At 43.4% G+C, this 23,373-nt stretch overlaps 1 protein-coding gene across 3 annotated transcripts in view; it reads left to right on the plus strand.

The window, feature by feature from the left end:
- Ephb1 (EPH receptor B1) overlaps positions 1–23,373 on the plus strand; it is a 442,009-nt gene that overhangs the window by 298,238 nt on the left and 120,398 nt on the right. For all 3 annotated transcript variants that reach the window (XM_004834274.4, XM_013070773.3, XM_013070768.3), the window contains exon 4: positions 371–526. In XM_004834274.4, coding sequence (XP_004834331.2) covers positions 371–526 — 156 coding nt within the window. The remainder of the gene's footprint in view (positions 1–370; positions 527–23,373) is intronic.

A 23,373-nucleotide genomic window follows, 5' to 3' on the forward strand; every position in this document is an offset into this window, starting at 1 on the left:
GGCTGTTAACCAGACACAAAGGTGGGGGAAACGATCATTTCAGATCATTTATATCCCAGGCCTTGAGCTACGTATTAGATTCATTTTCCCAATTAAATTTTTGACACACCTGAGAGAGGAGAATCATTTTTCATATTGTTCAAGTGAGAGGGCCATTGTTGCCAAATAGGTATATTTCACTAATGATGTTAAGGAACTGGAAGTATTAAATAGGGATTTTTCAATCTGGGATGCTCACTTGGTGTGTTTGTACAAGGGAGCATCTCAATATCTGTTTTAGGAGTGCAGAGTCTTTCATTTTCCAGTTCCAGAGAAGGACCTCTGGCTGCCACCCTTCCATTAATTCTCACATAATCTCTTTATGTTCCAGCCTGTCCTGCAGGGACATTCAAGGCCAGCCAGGAAGCTGAGGGCTGCTCCCACTGCCCCTCCAACAGCCGCTCTCCTTCAGAGGCATCTCCCATCTGCACCTGCCGGACTGGCTATTACCGAGCGGATTTTGACCCCCCGGAAGTGGCATGCACTAGTAAGTGTCTAGTTAAGGCTTTGGGCTGGGGCATTTGGGTCCCTGATAGTGCAAGTTTTGGGGCTGGCACAGAGTGGAGAAGACACCATCCTTCCATTGCAGGGCAAAGCAGAAAGGCTGGTCGTGGTGCTGAAACGGACAGCTCAGTTGCAGCAGGATGTGCAGGCCCTCTCTCTGCTCAGTAGTGCAAGGTCAAAATTACCTTCTTTCTTCCCCTTTCTTCCAAATAAGAGGATCTTCCTTTCCCCACCAGAACAATTACTATCCATCATAGAGTAACAATGACAGTTTGGGAAGTTCTTTCAGTACAAAGTGAAGATCTACTAGAATATTGCAACAACTCCTAGTAAATCTCCCAGTCATTTTCTCTTAGAAGCCCCTTTCTAGTTGCTACAGCTGGAAATATCTCTCTTCACTGGTCCTCCTATATATCTGTCACTAGGTTTCCCTTGGACTTCTTATACTTTTATTAATTGTCTAGTTATTCTATAATTATCTTAGCTACCAAATGAATGTCCTTGTGTGCCAGGACCATATATTCAACTCCCTGTGTCCCTTTCAGTGCCCAACATGGTGTAGTAGAGCCTGACTACAGAGAGCATCTCCAAGGCATGAATTCTAGTGGTTTTACATCAGCTACATCCATTCTCCCATTATCTGCTGCTGAAAGGATTGTTGTCCTGTCAGAAGTGGGGGAGCAGCTCTGCTTTTGGGTAGGAATTGGGGAGAGAACTTTTTCCTCCCTCACTAAGGGTTTTAGCCTGAAGAAGAGCTGGTTTCTCTTTTCAACATTCCCATTGTGTTCTGGGATCAGTACTCCAGGTTAGTCTCTAATTATGCTGGAATTTTCTTTTGCATCAGACGCTCCAGCTTGACTCTCTGAGAGCTGAGATCTTCCCTTACATCAGTTTGGACTAAATCGCTCCCACCCACCCCCAGTGCAGAAGGCCACATGGGAACATTTCATCTGCACTTGCAGTTTGATGGACAGGAAAAAAAAAACTGGACTCCGAGTGGGAGAATTTCTTAATTCTGGCCTTGTACCATATGTAACCTTTCCTGGGTACAGAGGAGGAATGAAAGCGCCTTCTAGATCTAGGCCCTGAGCTCGATCAATGCTTATAGATTTGAGCCAAGGAAAAGCTCATCTTCTTGTAAACTGATTTTCCCCAGACCTCCTCTGGTAGAGGGAGACTTACAGGAATAGTTCCTTTTCTGCTGAACAGAGTCCCTGCCTTTCTGTGGTGGCATCTCCTCAAATGATTTCTAAACACCCCCCACCAAGGCATGCCCCATGAGCCTGAGCAGTACTGTTTAATGTACTCCTTTAGAAGACACTTAAGGATGCTAAATCACTGCTGCCTGGGTGTTCAGATCAAGGACCAGTCTCCATGAAGACCAGCACACATACCCAGGGTCTCACAGCTTCCCTCCCCAAAACATTCCTTTCCGCCTCTGCTCATGAACCCCTTTTATTAGTCTGTTTCCTTGTCCAAAACAACCCATGCAAATAGAAGCCAAGGTCCCCCCAAATTCAGCAACCATGCCCTATAGACTCACTGAGGATGAGGCAACCAGAAGGAAGGTACACCCATGACCAAATTCTCTGAATGGAGCTGTCCAGATGTTCCTGAGCCAACAAGACCCATTCCTGAAAAAAGAAATAACACCCCAAAGATCCTTATTCCATTACCTACCTATAGACTGAGCCCACCTTCTTTAAATCACACCCCATAGGTTTTCCCCTCTTGACTCTGCTTCATCCAGCTCTGGGGTTAAGCACACCTCCTATGCCCCCTCTGGTTCTCTCATATCCTCCCCAACTTTCCCAGAGTGGGATAGAGCTGCCTTGTCTGCCATACCTTTACATAGCCCTGTGCCTTGTATCTCCAGACATACAGCACTAGGCTCATAGGAGACACTTCTAAATCAAAGCTACATGTGCCTATGGTGGCCAAATCTGACAGCAGCTCCTAAATGTATTATCCAGTGTTCCAGCTTGATTTACAAGAACAAGTGCTTGGTGAAGGGACTCAGGGCAGGGATGGGCTGCAGCACAATGCTAGACAAAACAAGTGTAAGTAAAGCAATTATTTCATTGAGCCTCATTATATATTTGATTTATTGTGTGCCAGGGAAGTACTGTATGAAAAAGTCAATTTGTTGGCTTTTATATTCTCATTAGGGTTTCCTTTTAAAGCATTCTAATTGGAGGTGCCATCTGTTCTCTTAAAAAGGCACCACACATCACCATAGTAAATAATTTTTCAGATACAAGGAGCATCTCTGGAGCTGATGAGGCAAGGATAGGCTTGCACTGTGGCCTTAGGGCCCCCAGCTGGCCCAGTGAATTGGGCAGGGCAGCTGTGCAGAGCCTGAGTGAAGCTGTTCAGAGTCTGGAGATGGTAGGGATCCTTCACTTTACAAATCAAATCTCCCGTCTGTCCCATCGTGAAACAGTTATAGCCTGGCTGGGGACTGAGAATATCTGGGTTAAGAAGGACAGGTTCACCTTTCTAAATGTACAGGACAGCGAATATATACAGTGTCCTGGAACAACCAGCTGTGAATCAGGATTCTCACCACCTCCACCTTACATTTATTTCATGTGTTTGAACGGCTCACAGAACTCAAGGAAACACTCTTTATCAGATTATTATAAAGGACATTACAAAGGATATGGAAGAAGTGGTGCATAGGGCAAGGTAGAGGAAGGTCTCAGAGGGGCCATGTCTTCTCAGGCACATCATCCCCAAGAACCTCTGTGTGCTCAGCTGTCCCAAAGTTCTCTGAACCCTGTGCTTGTGAATTTTTATGGAGACATCAGCACATGTGTTACTGTTTGCATCTTTAACCATTGATGATTAACTCAATCTTCAACTCCTTTATCCTCCCTGGAGTTTGGGGGGTGGGACTGAAAGTCCCAACCATCCTGATTCCACCTTGATGACCAGCCACCAGCCTAAAGCTGCCTATGGGGTTGTCACCATTAGCATTTCAAAAGACATCCCTGAGGATTCCAAGGATTTTAGAAGTTGTGTGCCAGGAAATGATGTACAGGAATATATATGTATATACAGTGGTGCCTTGGTTCACAAATTTAATTTGTTCAATGATTCTGGAAAAAATGGCCACAGTTTGTGTTTGTCATCCAATGCAGTGCTTGCAAAACTAAAATTTTGTCAAATGCTCCTGTTTGTGAACCAAATTGTTCACAAACCAAAGCATTCCTGAACCGAGGTACCACAATATTACAGTGTCCTCCTGCTGCCTCCCTCAGGAACTACCCAGAGGCCCTGCTATCCAGAGACATCTTGGCTTCCCTAAATCGCCTTGATGTTGAGGGGGTCCTGGGAAAAGCTTAGATAATCAATGACATGCAGTGATTAGAAGATGGGCATTTTAGAGACAAACACTTGAATCTTGACTCTGTTCTCTTCCCTTTTCCATGACCTTGATCTAATTTTTTTACTTTCTTACGATCTGTTGTTTCATTCCCATAATCCTATAGTAATGTATGCCTTTCTGAGTTGTTAGGAGCATTTTAAAAAAATCATACTATAGTGTCTTTGGCACAGTGCCTGGTTCATAGTAAACTCTGAATCGATGCTAGAACTTGCTTTGGTTATATCCCTGGAAAATGTGAAAATAGCAGCAGATCTGAAGCATCCAGCATGAAAGGGTATTAGGGGTCTGAAAATGGAAGTGATGCTGTCCGGGGAGGGGAGGGGGATGGACCCATCTCTCAGCAGCACAGAACCCACTGTGTGATCTCAAACCATATGGTCACCTTGGCCTGAAGATCCTGGTGAAAACAAGTGAGAAAGTGAGCTATGTATCCAGGCATTTAGGGGAGACAGAGGGAGGGACAGACCAAGCATGAGAACTCCAGGAGCTGAGAAGCTGTACAAGGGTGATGACCGAAAAGAATGGCCTTCATTCCTTGGGGATCGGAGGTTCATTGACTCCTCAGAATAAGACACACTTTACCCTTTTCCATAGGAGGGTCACATGGCGAGGCGAGTGTGACAGGGTGATCCAGACAGAGGAACAGTGAGGGAGGCACCAGGAAGTGCCCAACAATGTGAAACCAAGCACTGTGACGCATGGCTTCAGTTTTAAATAATTTCTAGTTTACTGGGGAAAGAAGGAATTTATGAAGCAGATGAAAATAGATAATTATGCCTTATAAAATTGCTGTCTGTGAAAAACTATGGTGAAGGACTGGTGTGAAAATAATTACCTTGTTACATTTCTGACTACCAAAACCCTTTTTCTGTCACCCACAAGGGAGAAATTTTGATGGATCGCAGAGGCAAGCTAGTGCTTGTCTTGCTTCTTTTATTTCTTCAGATGCTGTGGGTGTCCCTCTGCTGCTTTGATCACAGAAACAGAGTAAAGCAGGGACTCCAAGGTCACTGTGTCCCCTTAGCCCCATGTTATCCCCTCAGAATAGAAGGCACAGTGCCGGCCAGCCCTCTGGGGTCCCCCTGTAAGCCATCTTTGACTTCCTTCCTGACTCACACAGAGGCAGGGAATCTGAGGGGCAAGAGCAGGGACTTTGAGTTTCACTCCTGATGATATGATGTGGGCCAAGTTACTTAGCCTTCCTGAGCACAAGCTTTCTCATTAGCAAAATTTGATATGATGGAACTTAAATTGGGAGGCTGTGAGAACTAAGTGACTAGAAGTAGTGAAGCCCCAGGACAAAACTCAAACCTCTCTGACACCAATACCACAACCACAGTGAAAGTTAAATTTAAGATATTTTAGAACAATGTGGATGTTCTTGGTGGTTTGCTGTTATTCTCTCTTGAATCTACTCCCTTAGATGAGGGTAGAAATCCTTGCTTCCCTCTCCCATCTCTGAATACTGTGGATTCTTTCTTTGAAGTTTACTTTTTTTTTTTTTGTACCGGGGATCGAACTCGGGTCCTTGCACTTGCGCAGCAGGCGGCAAAACCACTGAGCTAAATCCCCGGCAAAGTTTACATTTCATCTTTAAGAGGCTGGCAGGTGTTCCCCCCTTCCATCCTTATCACCATAGGCACCAGGATGGCCCCTGGGGCACGAGTCAGACCCCTTGGACAGACTGTTCAAGAGTGTGACATCCCCTGTGCCTCAGCTCTAGTCTTTCTAGGAAAGCTAAGTGGAGAAGGGGATGGAGAAGGGGAAACACAGAGGGTAGGAAGTCACAGAGGGTAGGAAGGGCTTTGAGGTGGCAGGGACAGGAGGAAGTATCCCCTGCAGCTGACCTGGTATCCATCAGAGTGCTTTGAAGTCTACAAGGGGCATCTATCTACTCCTAACAGTCCCCCACTGGTCTTGGGAGCAGACCATGTTGGGTCATGCTTGATGACATAGTCAATGATAGTTTCCTTTAGACCAGTGGTTTTCAAATGCACTCCCTAGACAAGCAGCCTCGATGAAACCTGGAAACTTGCTAGGAATACAAATTCTCAGCCTCTGCTTAGACTGCTGAATGAGAAACTCTGGGGGTGGAGCCCAGCTATCAGAGTTTTAACAATCCCTGCAGGTGATTCTGAAGGCTGCTAAAGTTGGAGGACACTTTTAAAATTAGGTCATGTTTCTCTCTTTGGCTGTGTGATTCCTGTGGAGAAAGGCTGTTGAGTGAATTTCAGTGGGCTGAAACCAAAGGCCTGCCCCTTCCCGTTGGTATCCCATGTGCCAGGATGGCAGGCTGGGAAGGAGCTGTGAATGCATGTGTGAGAAAGAGGCAGGCTAGAGCGGGACGTGAGTGTGCATGTGTGAGCATGTCTGGGTGTCTGAGCAGCTCAAAGGTGAGCCTCACTAGTTCTTAGAATAACCCCCACCTGCTCTGGCTCCATTTCCATTTCATTCTCAGAGTAGCATGGTACCTATAGCGTGGTACTGCATGAACTAGGGGAGAGAACAGAATGGAATCAAGGATGCATAGCCAGGCTAGAATGAGCTCAAGAAGGGCTGAGGGAGAAACAGAGGCAGAAGCAAAGTGACTGGTGGGCACCATTTGCCTCAGATGGAGGGCCTGGTGAGTAGAATATAATAGTAGGTAGTGGGGCTCACCACTTAGCTGAGCCTCTATCCCACTTAGCTAGAAATCAGGCCAAGAGGAATCCTTTGGGGCTCCACTGCAGAGAGGGCCTCTTTGGGCCAATAGGGAAGAAAGGGCCACATGGCCACACACATCCCACCTGCGGCAGGAGTCCAGTGTTATAAACTCAGGACTACTTGCTTATCCACATGCTACACTTTGACAATGATTTTGAATACTTATCAAAAAGAGACCTTTGTATAAGTGTTTACCTCTGTTAAGCTGGGGCTTGCAATGTTAAAAGGAGGCGGCTTTACTTAAGGTTTGCTTTACCTTTTCCTGACTGAGGCTTTATTAAAAGATGCACTGCATCCCACCTTTTATATGCCAGAGGGCTGCTTGATTTTACCCTGACATGTGATCCAGGGTACATATAAAAATATTTGTGGTCTCAAGAGGAAGATAGTCTGTGCTTTTGTCCAGGTGAAATCCAGAAAAAGGATATGGATCAACAAGAGTCAGGCTAACCAGTTTCAAAGAGTAGCTTCATGTAGGCTCACACCCTGCGTTGGCCAAGTAGATGCTTTGTATACCTGGATGCAGAGTGGAGGCAGTATGACTACAAGCCGAAAGCTGTCTATTACTGTCATTGCTGTTTCAGAAAGAGTCAGCACTGCCTGTGTAAATGTGCTTTCACACTTCCTTAATCTACAATTTCTTTTCACAGTTGTTTGACCCAAGTGGGTATAGCTCTTATAAGGAATTGTGTAGCTCTAAGTTTTACGTTAACAGCCACACAAACTGACTTTCTGCTTCAGTGTCTTATCAGAAGAGTGTTGGACTCACAAATTGTTAACATTCAGAGCACCATACAGATTCTGCAACAGGTCAACCTTCCTCCTCATGCCAGCCTTCTTTCTCCAATAGCCCTGAGATGATCATCTTATTTTTAGTTTTCTGAGTATTTCTGATGACAGACAGCTCAGATATTTTGCAGGATGGCTCCATTCCAATTGCTAGCAGCCATCATCTATCATTGCAGGAGGGACCTTCTGGTCTTTGCATCAGAATACCTTCTCCTACTCTTTGCCATTGATTAGCCATTGAGGACCAATGTTCAGCAGACCAGTGGTTTCAATGTTTAAGGACAACTTCCTCATCCTTTCTTAATCATCTCCTTCAGACTTAAACATCTCTTATTTTACCTACCCCTCAAAGCACACGATTTCCCAAATTCCTACTCCACCCCCACCATTCTGGGTAGCCCTTCTGGATTTCTCATTTTCATCATTAAAGCTCACAAAATATGACATACAGAAATGAAACTTCTAATCCATACTCGACAATAGCAGAGTTCAGTGGGAACGTGATAGATTTTTCTCCTGTGATTGGAATACTGCTGACTGTTTACTTTGGTCACAGCCCCTGACACCATGGGCTCCCATCAGGCTTGCTGGCTACTAAACAGCTACTGTTTTTGTTTGTCCCATCAGGAATGCTGCCCATTTGGGTCTCCCCTATTGTGTAGTTATAAATACAACTTTAGAAGTTTTGCCCAGTGGATGTATGCACAATGCTCTCTCAGGTATAAATCATTCCAAATACTGACTTTTATCATCTCAAATGAGAAATGTGTAATTGTTAGAAGTGTGGGCTCTGGAGCCTATGTCCAGCTAAAGTACTGCTCTGCCACTTGTCAACTATGTGGGCTAAATGACAAAGCTGCTCTGTCTCCATTTCTTAACACATAAAATGGATTAATACTAGTGTCTGTCTCATTTCATTTTCATGGGAATTAAATATAGCAATCCTAGTTGGAATAGTGTTTGACAAATGAAGTATTCAATAAAAGTAAATTATTTTATTTTCTTACTCTTACCAAAGTTACTTATTCCACTTTTACGTCATTTTCAAAACAGCTATAATCCAAGCACTAGTATTATCATTTAGTCAACATTATTTCCTTTGGTACACAAATATTTGTGAAATTTTTTCAGATATATTTGCAGAAATGGAGGTATACACTCTATATACATGTTCTCAGCAAGCCAATAAACTTTTAGAAAAATAAATAATGCCTCTTGAGCTGAATTAAACTTAGAACATACTGGTCCTTGATATCCTTTATTTAGGCTCACAAAGCACTGACTTAATTATGAAGTTCCAGAGGTAGGAAAGGATTCAGTATCCATTCATTCTACTCTCTTCTCTATTGTATAACTTGGAACAAAGCTGTCCACCCGTGTCTTTAGGATCCTTTCTTGATATGAATGCTGCTTTTTGGTCTCATGCAATGGCCCTGATGTCAAATTTATAGGTGCTGGTCCCAGGCAGGACCAATTGGGAATGAAGGCTATAACTTAATGGGAGCAGCTGCTCAAGGTTCTTGAATATTCCCAGCTCCCGCTCTTTGCCTAGGAGGAGAAGATAAGCCAAGAACTTGCAGTCCTGCATCTTCTTTCCTGTGCCAGACTCTCACCCCCTCCCCAGGAGAAGAATGCTTTACACTGCTCACTCTGGATATTCTGCTGGTTAGAGTCCATCGGGCACAAGGCTCTTACTTGTCCATGGAGCTGAAAGCTGTTTAATGTGCTGATCTTATTTTTTTCCCCTGCTATGTGAGTTTACATAGTAAGTGCTCACCCCAGTCAAGAGGTAAGAGGCCTGCAGTTGAGATGAGACAGACCAGGTCTCTCTTGGCTTCATCTCTCTTTTGCTGAGTGGCCTTGGGTAGGTTACCTAATGTGTCCAAATTTCTGGGGGTTTTCCCCAAATCTGAAGATATTGTTTATTAATATACCCATTGTGAAATGTATGTAAAATACCTAACTTAGTGTAGTATATATGCTAAGTACTAGACAAATTGTTTTCTTTGTAGGAACAGGACATTTTAGATAAAGTGGTCCTAAAGAACCATCCTAGTTTGGTTAAATTCTGACACCATCACTCCTCTGTCTCTATCTCTTGTGATTAAAAATCTATGTACAAACTCTGTGTATCATCTTGATCCTTAGCACCTCACAATTAGGCCATATGGCCTCTTGGTTCCCTTCACCTCCCCTTTCCCATTTATAATGCCTCAGCTCCAGATCCTGATCCAGTTCATCCAGATACCAAGTCCAAGTTTCAATGGGATATTGGTTTAGACCTCAGCCTCTGCTTGGTGGTAACTTTTCAAGGTTACCATTGCCAGTCACACCTGGAATTCATATTGACCCACTGTACAACTGCTTCTATCCAGGAGCCAGGTTTAGACTCTACCCTCAACTCCATTACATTGTGTGGAGTCCTTGGCCCATACCCAGCTTCATCAGTGTTTTTCTCAAAGTCTGTGGTAATATCTGAATTTGCAGTTTTATTTGGGACCAATATACTTCTTACCTTTCTCTAGAAGGCTCTTCATCCTCTTTCATTCCCTCTTTCATTTCCAGATGGCATACTGGAAATCTGATACTAGCCAGTATTTTGTAAAACCAAGACTGAAAATTTCCAGATTCTATGGTTGGTCACACATGTAGATGCTTTGTGGAAACCAGAGCCAGAGATTCACAAATACCATTGTTGGCTTCATATGGATGTGAGAAAGACCAAGGATCCCAATATCTTTGGATCTCATCAGAGACTTAAGGGAAGTCACTTTTAACTTATTCCAGGGTAGATTTTGAATGCTGTCTGAACAGAACAAAGGCTGCCTGAGTAATAAGTGATCTCCCTATAACTGGAAGGATATCAAAGGTGATGGTGGTACCTGCCAAGAGGGTTTCTGAATCATATGGGAAGTTGGGTGAAGTGAACAGAAATGAGTCTCACAGTTAGTCTGGGTATATCCATGCTTTCTGGATTACCTGTGGCATTGGAAAAAGAATCCATCATTTTGTAGTGATTTATTTTGAAACTGCGTGTCTGGTTTTCTGTGCAGCTTTCTATGTAATTCCCTGGAAATTGCCTAGTCTAAACCAGACACCTGAGAACTGTTATGATATGGGATTAGATATGGATTTAGATGCTGGATTTACAAATGTACTAGTGATAACTTGGATGAGAAAGAGCAGGCTGCAGTCCGAAGTCAACCTGCAGGAGGCCCATGTTTTTTTCCAGCCCATGCCAGAGACCACTCCCACCACGCTTAATAAACACTGTTCCAGTGCTGAAGTCACATCAGAAAGTGAGACTTGCTTCATGGAGACTTAAAGGATAGAGAAGCAGAGGCCATTTGAACACAAAGCTCACTCTTTCCTTCTTCCTCATTCTGAAGAGCAGTGAGTCCGTGCAATGATAGTACTGGTGTGCTGTCCCTTCTATGGCCATGGGCTTACACTTATAGAAAATGCCCTAGGGATCATTTAGAGCAGCTCCTCTGGGTCACCTCTGAGTTCTGCTCACCTTGTAAGTGGCAAAAAGGATGCTTAGTGGCAGAGTCTGGAGTGAGCCTGCATGGCAGCTGTTAGTGAGATGAAGCTTAAGGCAGGTTGAATCTGATAGCCAGATATGCACAGAGGGTGGTGCCTGGGGGCCTGGAGGTCAGTGGTCACTGGGAAGTCAAGGTCTTCACCAAGCCCTACTGGCACTCAGTAAGCTGTGATGAAGAACCACTTAGTTCTCATAAAGAGGATGCTGTCTGCAGGCCTGAAATGGAGAACTTAGCACCAGCTGAAAATTCCTTGTGAGTGAAAAGATAGGCTTTGTGTATCTGCCCAGAGACAGGGAACATGTGCAGCTCTGAAAGCTTAGCAGTGCCCATGACTGCACCCCTCTGCCCAGGTCAGGCTGTGAAGCACCAATGCCTCCAGAACAGAGGCCTCTTTTGAGGACACCATCATTGTGCTGCATGCCCTGGGACTCCACCTTGAAGCAACAGCTGATTGGATAAAGAACATGAGTACGTACTCCTGACAATAACAACTGGCCTTTATTAAGGTGTTACTATATTTTAGGCACTGTACTAAGCCCCTGACATGGATTTTTCTCAATTAATATCACAGAACATGAGACAAGTACTACTGTTATTCCAGTTTACAGATGAGGAAACCAAGGTCCAGGAAGATTAAGTGACTTGTCTGAGCCCACACATTCAGGAGTGGTAGAGCCTATATTTGCTCTCAGGCCTGACCAGGCTTAGAGATCTAGTTCTTTACCCTCAGTGCTAGTCTGCTTTCCTTTGGAAAGAGGGCTATTGCCTCTCAGGCACCAATCTAATGGTACCAACCAGTTCAATACTCCATGTGATAGGAATCCGAAAAAAAAAAAAAAAAAAGCAGGAGTAGCTCTCCTCTTTGCTGATCAAGTGGATTTCAAATGAAAATCTGAAACACTTTGGTCCCAAGAATTTCAGATAAGGGATAGTCAACTTGTATGTACAAATCTATTGTGAACAAGTGTTTTCATTCCTCTTAAGTAAAAACTTAAGAACAGAACTGTTGGTTCTTAACGGTATACAAGAAATTTCTATATTGTTTTCCAAAATGGTTTTATCATTTTACATTCACATTAGCAGTCTTAGTAAGTTCTAACTGGTTCACTAAGCTGACATTTGTTCTTTTAAAACTTTTAACTTCATCTCCCTAATGAGTGTATAATTCAATCTTGTTATTGTACTGATTAGTATTTTTCTGATTCTAGTGTTGAACACCTTTCCTTGTGCTGTACTGGTTATTTATCATCTTCTTGTGTCTACTTTTTAATTGGGTTGTCTATTAATGAGCTTTAAGTTCTTTATATATTCTGGTCATAGGTTATATGCATTGTAAATATGGTCTGTTTAAGGACTACTTTTCATTTTCTTAGTGATGTCATTTAGAGTTCCAGATGATGAAGTGTTTCATTGGTAAGAATTTGTCACATGTTCTTTATGCAAAGTAGCTGAGAAAGGTATTTTCCCTAAAACTTGGGAAAAGAAGAGACTTAGGGGAGGCACCAGAGGTCTCTGTAGAGTGCCACAGGCCCCTGTGGGTGGGTACTCAGCCTGACTCCAGTATCATTAATATAAACAATCAGAAAAGCTCAGACATATCTTGGGGCATACCTGCTTACCTAGAAATGGAGCTGCTGAATGACTGGGTGCATACACTTGGAAGTCAGCCAATATTACTAGAGTGCTCTCCCAAAAGGCTTGACCAATGTACACCCCTTCTGGTAGTATATGCAGTATTTTGCCTCTCCATACACTGGCCCAACTGAATGTTCTCAAGAATCTTCAGCTTTGCCAATTTAACTGACCTCTAGTCACTTTGATTAATATTTCCCTGATTATAAGTGAGTGAATATTTTTTTATGTTTATTGACCAATTTATTTTGTCTTCTGGGAATTGACTGTGTAAAACTATTGCCCTTTTTCTATTTTTAAGCTGACTTCCAGATGTCCATTAATTATGAGTGGCATCCTGCCTTCCAGTCCTGCACTTATTTTTGGATAAATTTTTGTCATATCAAGGTTTTTAATTTTTGAACTCATATCAGATATTTCTTTCTGGTTTTGAGGATTTGTGTCTTGAGTTTTTGCCTATGTTTTATGTATGTTCTTCCCATTCTAGGGTATAAAACTACTCTCATATTTTCATTTAATTCTTTATATAGTTATGTTCAATTCCTTCCTCTATTTAGAATTAATTTTTGAATAAGATGTGACATTGATATTCTTATTTAACTTATTAAAAATAACATGCCATCAGCTCTATCTGAACTGTTCACATTTTAGTGACCTGCTTCTTTTATTGTAAAATAAATGCCTGTGCATATCTGTCTTTATTCTTTCCCACTGGTTGTTTGCTCGATTCTGACAGTACTAAAACTTCTGCAGATAGTAGCTTTATGGTACATCTCTGTAACCAAGCCTATGTCTATTATTCATTCTCAAAAGTGTTGTGTCCACTTTTTATACAAGATTACCCTTAACCTAGTTGGGAATCTTTCATTAAACAATCCTATTTAATTGGTAATGGAATTCCTCTGAATATATGGATTACTTTGGAGGTGACTGTTTGCTTTCTGATGTTGAGTGTTTTTATCCAAGCACATGGGATTCAAGTCTTCTTTTATGCCTTTCAGTAAGGTTTTATAGTTGTCTTCATACAGCTATTACACAGGCCTTGTGAGACTTGATCCTAGGTATTTTATGGGTTTTGTGGCTGTTGTGAATAGATAGTTCTTTTTTGTCATCTTTTCGAACAGGTTATGATTATTACTAATGGATGACTTTAACGGTGGGAGTAGTGAGCTTCCTTCCAGTTCAGGAATCTAGCAGAGGCCCCGTGACTGCACAGGGAATTTGCCACCTGGAACACACTGACTTCCAAGGTTTCTTTCTATTCTAAGAATTAATGTGTCTATGGAAGTGTCAGAATCAAGACTTGATACTGGGTGCTCTACACTTCCTGCAAAGTCTATTTATTTTTCTCAGTTTCTTTTTTGTCCCCTGGACCTTGAGTTGTCATTGGAACCTGGATGTTTTCTGTGTACTCGGGAAAGGTAGCATATGTCTCCTTCAGAATGGCTTCCAACAGTACCTGGAGGTGTCCTCTGTGTATTACCAAGGAAAATAGAGCGCCTCAAGGTATGTTCCATCATTCGATCTCGAGTGTAATGAGGACAGTGTCTCCTGAAAGTCCCCTGTAATACAATGCCTGGCCCTCTCTGGGCTCAGGGGCCGGACCTCCAGCAGCCTTGTCTGTTGGTGGTCTGTGTGGCTGTTGTGCAGGCACCCACTTCACCTGCAGACTTGAGCTCCTCTGGGAGACAGAAGTAGACCTCACACAAATAGAGTAACACTAGGGAGTGTGGGTAGGGTCCTCCAAAAGCGTGTAGAGTCAGTGGAGATTAGTGTTAAGTGACCTGCCTAGGGTTACACTGTGGCAAAACTGGAACTCAGTCCTTGTTTTCTGAGTCCAGGACATTTTCATTACTCCAGGAGACTTCCGAGGCCTCATTTCCAAGATTAGGAAAGGGACTCTACAGGCCAGATCCTTAAGTTCAAATTTCTGTAGTTCTTGACTTGGAGTGTTCCCAGGGAGTCTGGGGGTCAGTGCAGGGATTATGTTAAAACTTTCTTCTCCTGGGCCTCATCTTGCTCCACAAGTAGGAGCTTCAACTGTCTACCCCTCCCACAAACAGGCAGTGTCCTGCTGAAATGCGCTGCTTCTTGGTGACAAACCTCACTCACCCTCCAATAGCTTCACAGCTCCCAGGAAACCTGTATTCTCAGGCTTCAGCTTAGGCCAGAGAGAGGCTGTCTCTTTCCCCAGAATGTGGAATCTACTCCCTTTCTACCAATTAGCTCCACTGAGGGAGATACAAGACACACTTTCTATAAACACTGTTCTTTGGCGAAATGTATAACACTAGGCTCCCCAAATCCCTCTCAGCAGGGCCACTCCTTGTTTTGACTCATCATTTCTTCTTATTATTCACTGTTAGGATTAGGAGAACTGCCTGAGTAAGGCCCAGTGTTTCAAAGACCCTAATGAGCAACACGTGCAGATCTGCTCACCCTCATCCTGGAGCCACGGTTTTTCTCAGGGAAGGTGCTGAGATGACTCAGAAGCAGGACCTTCCCACCTGTTTGAGATTCACCTGTCCCTGGCACTGGCAGCTCTTATGTCATGTGTTAGTCTTCCTCCCTCAGGAGGCTGGGCAGCACTCACTTCTTGGTTCCACTGTTCACCAGCCCCAGGACTTGCCCTGAAGTTATTTCTGTTTCCTTACATGTAAACTGAGGATAATACTTCTAACCTTCCAAGATATTGAGAAGATCTATTTCATCAGGGAATGCACAAAACTGCCTAAGATACTGTGAGTACAGGATTATTATTAAAAGAAAATTCACAATTCCATCTAGAACTCCTGTGAAATGGAAACCAACCCATCACTTTGTTCTTTGATTTGCTCCCTGGAGAAATCTGTTCCAGGCAAAGGACTTGATGTTGATCATTCAAATGGTAGCATGAATTAGTTCGGCCTTGTCAGAACCATGTCCACAGGAAGCCACTGGGTCAGGGCTTTATAGTCACCTAGAAAGATTTAGCCCACTAAGAAGCAAGGGTGCTGGTGCCAGGCGTCACACCTGCCTGCCTCATGACTCCTCCGTGGTCACAGACAGGCCATTTGGCCTCTTTGGTCCTCAGTTTTATCAGCATTTGAAATGAGGAGCTGAAGCCTGAGGAGAAAAACTAGTGACATAATATTTGCAAAAAGACTGTTCTGTCAGAGATGTTAAAAAATATTCAGAATCTGCCTCTCATCATCCCCTCCACATCTGCTACCCTGATACAAGCCACTCCTGTCTCTTACCTGGATAACTGCTGTGCTGCCTAATTGGCCTGCCTGCTTTTATTGTAACCTCATACATCCTATCCCACAAGGCAGCTAGAGTGGTATTGAAAAAGCCTGAGCAAGTCATTCCTCTGTTCAGAGTCCTCCTTAGAATAAAATCTCACTGAGAGGAAAATCCCTGCAGGCTGTGCCAGAACCTGCATAATCTGTCTCCTCTACTACCTTTCTAATCTATTATTTCCCCTCTCTCCCTTCCTCCCCGGCCCCAATTGTCTCACAGCCTTATTGGCTCCTTGATTTTCCTTGAATGAGCCAATCACTGCCCCACGTCAAGGCCTTTGCAATTGCTGGCCCTTTGTCCTGATGAATACTCACTCTGGATATTGTCCTGGTTTCTGACTCCCCACATTCAGGTCTCTGTCCACATGGCCTCTTCTTGAAAAGAACTCCATTTACCACCTGGACACACTGTTTCTGCTCCTGTTCCATTTGTCATCAAAGCCTTAACACTGCTTATATTACGCATATATCTACTCACTGAAACATTGTCTGATTCCTTCACTAGAATATAAGCTCTATGACAACAGGGGTTTTGCCTGTGTCGTTGTATCTGAATCAATTATGACATTATAGGGAATAAAATGCATAGCCATCACAAAGAAACTACCCTGATGGGCACTGTTCTCTTTCCTTACACTGCTAATTGGTAGGGGGTTTTTTCCACAGTGATCCAATGGGTTGCACTCATTATCACCCCAGTTTTATCACTGAGTATGCTGAGGCTTGGAGAGGTAATGGCAAAATCTAGCATTATTTGGCTCATTTCCATTTGAATCTGAAGAAGTACAGTATCCTCTAATTTCTAGTGAGTTCCCCCTGGGGATCATTTTAAATGGATTCCAAAGGTGGCATAAATTTGTCCCTGGGAAGATTGTGTTCATATGGCTGTTAGGAAGAGTAAGCCAACATGATTTTCTTCAGATTTTAATGCCCTCTCTTCATTATCCTAGGAAGGCATGCTACACTTTGAGGAGAGGAAGCTCAAAAGAGGCCTGAGCTTTCAAAAGGACCTGAAGGAGATACCCCAAATTTCAGATAGTGCCTACTCCATGTTGAGCAAAACAGTAATTCATATGTGCTCATCACTCACAAATTGCAGACAATCCTTAGTCTGTTTTTTCCCCCAAAGACCCTGTGCCCATCCAAGTTTCTGCTATTGAGAAGAGGATGTCTTGGGTATTCTCTAAATGTCACCCATCTGTCCATTTGGATGTTACCACTTTCCACTAGATCCCTGATAACTTTTACCTAATATGGCCTTATGTGTCCCCTCTCCCTGTGACAAAACCTGACAACCCCTTTTGCCACTGACTCCTATTATTGTGGTGTTATTATGGTGCCTGACATTCAGAAGATCATGACCAGCAAGGGAACTTCATTGAAGAGAGTGGAGAGCACACAGGCCCATGTCCCTCTCCCAAGGTCCAGACAAACTTCGCTCCACACATCGCACCCTGTCCTCTGAGACATTGGTCATTCTTGTCTAATCTGTCCCAAGAAATGTGCACTTGGTGAAATATAATGGAAGAGGATTTAGTCTCATATTTGGAAAGAGAGAGGGTGATAATGAGAGTTTAACTTATGCTGGGGAGTATCATAGCTAGAAAGAATAAAGAAAGATTTGGTTTTGTTTTGAAGTACACCACTTAGTGAAGAAGAAAATACAACTGAACATAAAGCTAAATTCATGCTTACTTGATAACTCGACTGCCTCTATAACAGGGGCAAATTTATCCTCTTTCCACTTATGTTAGCTTCTTCCCCACGCTGCTTTCATCCCTGTATATTATATTTAGGGAACAGACGTAACAGCCAGCCTGCTTTGATCTTCTACATATTGTGCACCTACAGAATACCTCTTCTGACCTCTGTGTCTCCCATTTCCATATCTATCAGTTCTCCTTGAATCCTGCTTATTTTTCTATAAAATTGCAAAGACTTTTCCAACTTCTTCAGAAGTGTTCCTGTCACTCAAACATGGCTCCTATGTCACATTGAGCAATGAGGAATAGGAGGTCCTGGTAGAATCTTCATTTTGAGAACTAATGCTGTACCATACAGCCTATGTGTTCCCACAAGCACTCACACCATAATCTCCCATCATCCCTAATATTATTTTCTGATCTTTCTTTCTATTATCCCTTATCTTTCAGTCCATATTGAAGACTTCAGCCAGTCGTTTTTCCAATTATAATAATATTAGATCTAGAATGTTCCCCTCAAAATTTTTATGAGACCAGAGGTGGAGCTTGGGAAGGTTATGAGATGATGGAAATGCTATATTAACCAGTAGACTGACCCACTGATGAGTTCCTAGCTAATGTGTGTTAGCTCATTGGAAGAGTTCTGTCACTGGGAATGTGACTTTGGAGGGTATTTCTCTGTCCCCGGTTTCTCTCTTCTCTCAGTTCACCACTGGTTGAGCACTTTTTTCTCTACCATGCCCCTCTCCAGTCTGTTTCTGCTTTGGAGGCAGCTGACCACAGACTAAAACTGTGAGCCAGAATAAATCTCTTCTCCTTTAAATTATGGGTTTTGGTTATTGGTGTCCCTGTGACAGAAAAATGACTAAGATATTAGCTTTTTCAGTCATGAGAACATTACATATTTTGCATTTTCTGCTGACAGTGTTCAGGAGTCTTAAGTATTAAATATCTTTTCTGGTTCATTTTCAGACACTATCTCAACCCTTTTTCAAAGGGAGACGGTGTTCATGGCCCAATTTGCTGTAAAAGTTAAGAAGAGATTTCCTTGCCTATAGGTCAGGGAGGACAGTAAAGATGAGATACTATGTCAAAGTGAGACTACATTTTAGCAGGCTGTGCAGCAGAGCCATAGGTACACACAGGTCATAAGCCTAGGAAGTAATAAGTGCTGGACTCATCCTGGATGCACAGCACTATGCTCACAGGTAAGGTTTTACCCCTCCTTGGGTGTGCTCTCTGGGGCTAAGCAGCCTGGAGAGTACAAACCAGGGCAGAGTGTTTCTCTTCCAGTGCAGCTCCAATCTTGTGGACCAGACTCCCACACATCATCCCTGAATATATTGACATGCATTGGTCTGGCCTTACCCCAAACATCTGTGACATTTTGTGTCCATATCATCTACTTTGATTTTAACTGTATGTGTTCACAATTCCCAGTACTCCATAGGAATGGATTCTTGCGTCTGAGTTCCCCAACATAACTGTCCTATTTTCATTGCTTTTACAGTGCTTAGAATAACTTTAGTTGCACAGTTTGTGCTCATGGAAAGAGTGGCTGGATTAACTCAGTCCTAATTAGATGAGTGGGCCAGAGCTCCAGATGATTTGATAATAACAATACTTATAGTATTAATAATAGCAGCTGATGTTACTAATTCTTTTATGTATGAGCCACAGCTTTGGGCATGTTATCTTAATAAAGTTTCAGAACTACCGTATTTCAGATGAGGAATTTGAGCCTGAGACATTCACTTTTTCAAGGTAGGTCGACTTGGTTGCCATGAAAATGTAGGGATTCCCTTGATTTCAGGGAACAGTGAACCTACTTACGGTCTGAAAAATCATGCACATTTTCAAGCACATGTTCACTTTTCTGACAAAAAGTTTTGAGGCTCTCATCAGATTCTCCCAGGAGTCACGCACAGACTGGGGAGGACCCTGTCACTGGCCTGCCGCAGAGGAGCACAGTTCGTCTCACAACAGTTACCATCCTCACCACCTACCACACAGGGCTTCTAGGGATGCAGGACTGGATCCAGCAGTTCAGTTAGAAAGACCCTGGCTACGTGGCACCTTGCACCAGCCTGGAATTTATTTTGGAATTTGGCCTTGCTAAGATTCCTGATAAAAGAATTAGCTTTGGGGGCTTACCTGTCTTCAGCAGATTTTCCCTTTGATTACTCAAGAGTGCTCTTATTTCCAACTTAATGCTTACAAATAAACTCACCCTCTCTCAGTCACTCACCCTAAGTTTTCATTCTTAAAAAAAAAATTCATCTGGCCCAAACAAACTACATTGAAAAGCAGGACGATACTGTCTCAAGATGACAACACTGGGTCTGGTGCCATGGCTCTTGAAAGAACCTTTTTAAATTCTTTGAAGTCTCAGTGATAAGCAGACTCTACTTGGGCTGAACCAAGCTCTCAGGCACATCCTGGAAGACAATGGAGGTTCATCTCTGTGACTCAGGATCATTCTCTCTTGTCATCCAAAAAGAAAATCATAGCTCAACACTTTTGCCATCCTTTAAAAGGACGGAATATCCCTAGCCTTTTTAACAGTGTATGTTCATCAGTAGTAACCGTGGCAACAGATCAGAGAAGCTTCAAAAAGCTCATCTGTGTGTAATTAAAGAAAAAGAAGAAGCAGGCATGAGCGCAGGGAATTCAGACAAGGAGGCTGTGGTGTTGAGCCCTGCTTCGGCAGTCAGACAGCTTTTCCTGATAGAGGTGACAAATTTTCTTGCTACCCTCTGGATTCTCTCTCTGCTTCTTGGGGATTTTGCTCAGGGCACACATTCTGGATGAACATTCCCTGAAGAGTATAACCCAAACCCAGCAGACAATGCCTAGATGGGGAAAAAGTAGCACTAGAGCTTTCCTCTAGGGAGATTTATGCACTGCGAAACTTGCTCTGGTCAAGCTCTTCATTCAGATCAAGAGGCTGAGTGGCCTGCCTGCAGGAAGGTGCCCATCTCATTGAGATTTTAGAGCACAGTCAAACCAAAATTGACACTGTTTTAACCACCCAGAAATGAGTCCCTAGCCAGCCAGGCCCAGAGCAGGCCTTGTGGAAATAACGAACAGGGCTTGGCATTCTTAGGTGACCAGCTGAGCCGTGAGTCTGTTTTATTTCATAGCACTTATTCTTACCTAAAATAATCTCATTTATCTTTGTGTTTCCTTCTATCCTGTCCATGTTTTCTCACCAGAAGGAAACATAAACTTCATGAGAGCAGAAGCTTACCTGTCTGGATTTTTCTCTGCCTCTCAAGTGCCTGGAAGAGTGCAGAGCACCTTTGTTAAAGTAGTGAATGAATGCATAAGTAATGAATGAGGTCACAGTCATTGCCATAGCCCAGACTCAAGTCACCTCCACAAACTTGCATGGCACTCACTCTGTGAGATGAACAAGGCATGGCCCTGCCTGTGAGGATTCAGGGAAGGACACACATGTTGGACTCTCCTGGCACTCTGAATCCACACTCCGGGAGAGGCTGTTCATGACTGTTCCTACTTCTTGGAGGGAAAGGAACACATTTATTCACCTCTGAACTCAACAACCATGCCCTCTCCAACCCCTCTTCATGTCCCGCAGACACATTCACTCTGAAAAGTATACAGGAATGAGAAATGGCCAGTGATTGCTTCATATAAAGGCTGTTTCTAAATAAACCTGGGAAAATATTTTCCTGGAAAGTGGAACAGGCATGGAGTAGCATTGCCCATGGTGGGTGTACCCAGGTGGGTCTGTAGCATCTCAGCTGCTACAGATGAGAGACAGGGTAGGACACTCCAAACCATCTCTTCATTTGCTATCTTTATTTCACCAAGCCTCTGCCACTCAAGGTCACAAGCAGTGAGTTCTCCCTGCTGCCACTATTTTGAGGCCTCTCTGAGGTCCCTCCATGCAGCCACAGCAGGGCATCTTGTCTCATGCGGGGGAAGAGTGTAGGCAAGGAACCTTCACCCATGCACACTGAACAAAGTAGAAAACTAGGTTGAAAGAGCCTGTTATAATGTATTTAATGGTATGAAGAGAGTTTAGTGCATACAGGAAATTTCAGGAACTTTCCTGAAATTTTTCCATAGTCTTGCTATGAGAGTAAAGAATCAAGTACCCAAGATAACATCAGCAGCAGGCAGACCACAAGGGACTTGAGTGACACAGAACAGAAGATGAACACTTCAGGTAATTGGAAGATAGAGGGCTTTGAGTAGAGGAATGCTATGAATCCATATGCTTTTAGTGCTCACACTTTGGCAGAAGTGACTAAATCAGATATGCAGAAAAGATGGTGGAGAATTAATTAAGAGGATTTTGCAATTGGGCAAGAACATGATGAGGCCTAGAGTTCTGAGGCTGTGGGAATATAGAGGAAAGGGAATATGTGAAAAAAAGAAGATGAAGCAGACAGATTGTGGTGCTGGTCTCTGAGTTATGGGATGCAGATGTGACTGGCTGGTAGCTACATGGGGTATCAAGGAAAGTGAGGACTGAATGGGGTAGAAGTCTGAAGGAAAAGCTGTCTTGGTGGAAGAGTAGGAAAGTAACTGAACTGCAGTAGGCCTAGGCCAGGAGAGAAGAGACAGTAAGTATAGACTCTTAATTGGAAAAGCTCAACTGAAGAGTAAAGAAGAAAGATGTACAACATAGAGAGATGGCAGATGATAGTCTTTAGGTTTGAAAATGCTAAAACTTATGGAGGTTAAAATTGAGAAGCTGGAGTCAGGGGAGAGAGTGAGGCCGAAACTCAAAAGGAGAGAGGGGATCATTAAAGAAGGAAGGTCTCCAAAGGGTGGGAGGGTGGGGTAGTCAGCAATAGCCTCTGCCCTGCTATCTGATGCTGCTTTCTGAAAGAAAGGGTGGGCTGAGGATACACTAGGATGGCATTTTTTTAAAGACCCTGTACAGAGCAAGTGCTCAGTGAGCGTATTTATTTGAGGATGAGAAACAATGGCCTGTGGGTGTGGCTAGGCTGTTTGTCCTAAAAGTGTGACAGCAAGTAACAATGGTGTTGGCCTTGTGAACTTCTGTTCAGTCTGAAGCAAATAGATGTGTCCAGGACAGATATTGACCCATCTGGATGTCAATGCATTGTGTGAGGCAAGTCTGGCCTGGTCCAGGAAGAACCAACCTGGGACAGTACTGATTGCTCTCCCACTACTATATGTGGACTAAGCCAAAGAGAGATGGATGTTCGTCTCTGGGCAGGTGGGTGGAGAATTCTTGAGCACTGTTTGCAAGACTTCAGTAAAATGCTTTATAAATCCTGCCTTGTCACAAGCAAGCAACAATGCTGTGCCTTTGCTTGGGCCTAATGGGCTTTATATAGTACAGTACTGATTTTCTTTCACATTTTAATAGAATCCGATTTAATATTTGCTTTCTGCTCTAGCTGCTCGCTGCTGACTGATTCAACACAGAACCTTTCCCTGGTGCCCCCCGACCTTGTTGTTATTCCCTCATTTTGTGTGTTGGCATTTGATTCCTGTCTCCAGCATGAACCACTTTACACATGTCTTCGTTCAGCTGGCAACAGTCACGTGCGTGAATTCTGAATGCATTACTATCCAGAGCAGCTGCTCCAGCGAACCCACCATTCAGAAGGGGGGCTTCTGGGCAAGATTCATTTCCATCCTAGACATTGAGAATATGTAAGGCTCAGGCTTGGAAGCCTGAGGCTATGATCTCTTCTGTTCTTGGGCAGAAGATTCTCCAATTTAATCCCAAAATGTCCAGCACTGTGACTGTTAATTCAGCAACATTTTGTGCTCATGCA

This window comes from Heterocephalus glaber, unplaced genomic scaffold, assembly GCF_053883595.1.
Source record: "Heterocephalus glaber isolate CG9 unplaced genomic scaffold, H.glaber_assembly_v1.0 deba00001504, whole genome shotgun sequence".
Classification (NCBI taxonomy): domain Eukaryota; kingdom Metazoa; phylum Chordata; class Mammalia; order Rodentia; family Bathyergidae; genus Heterocephalus; species Heterocephalus glaber.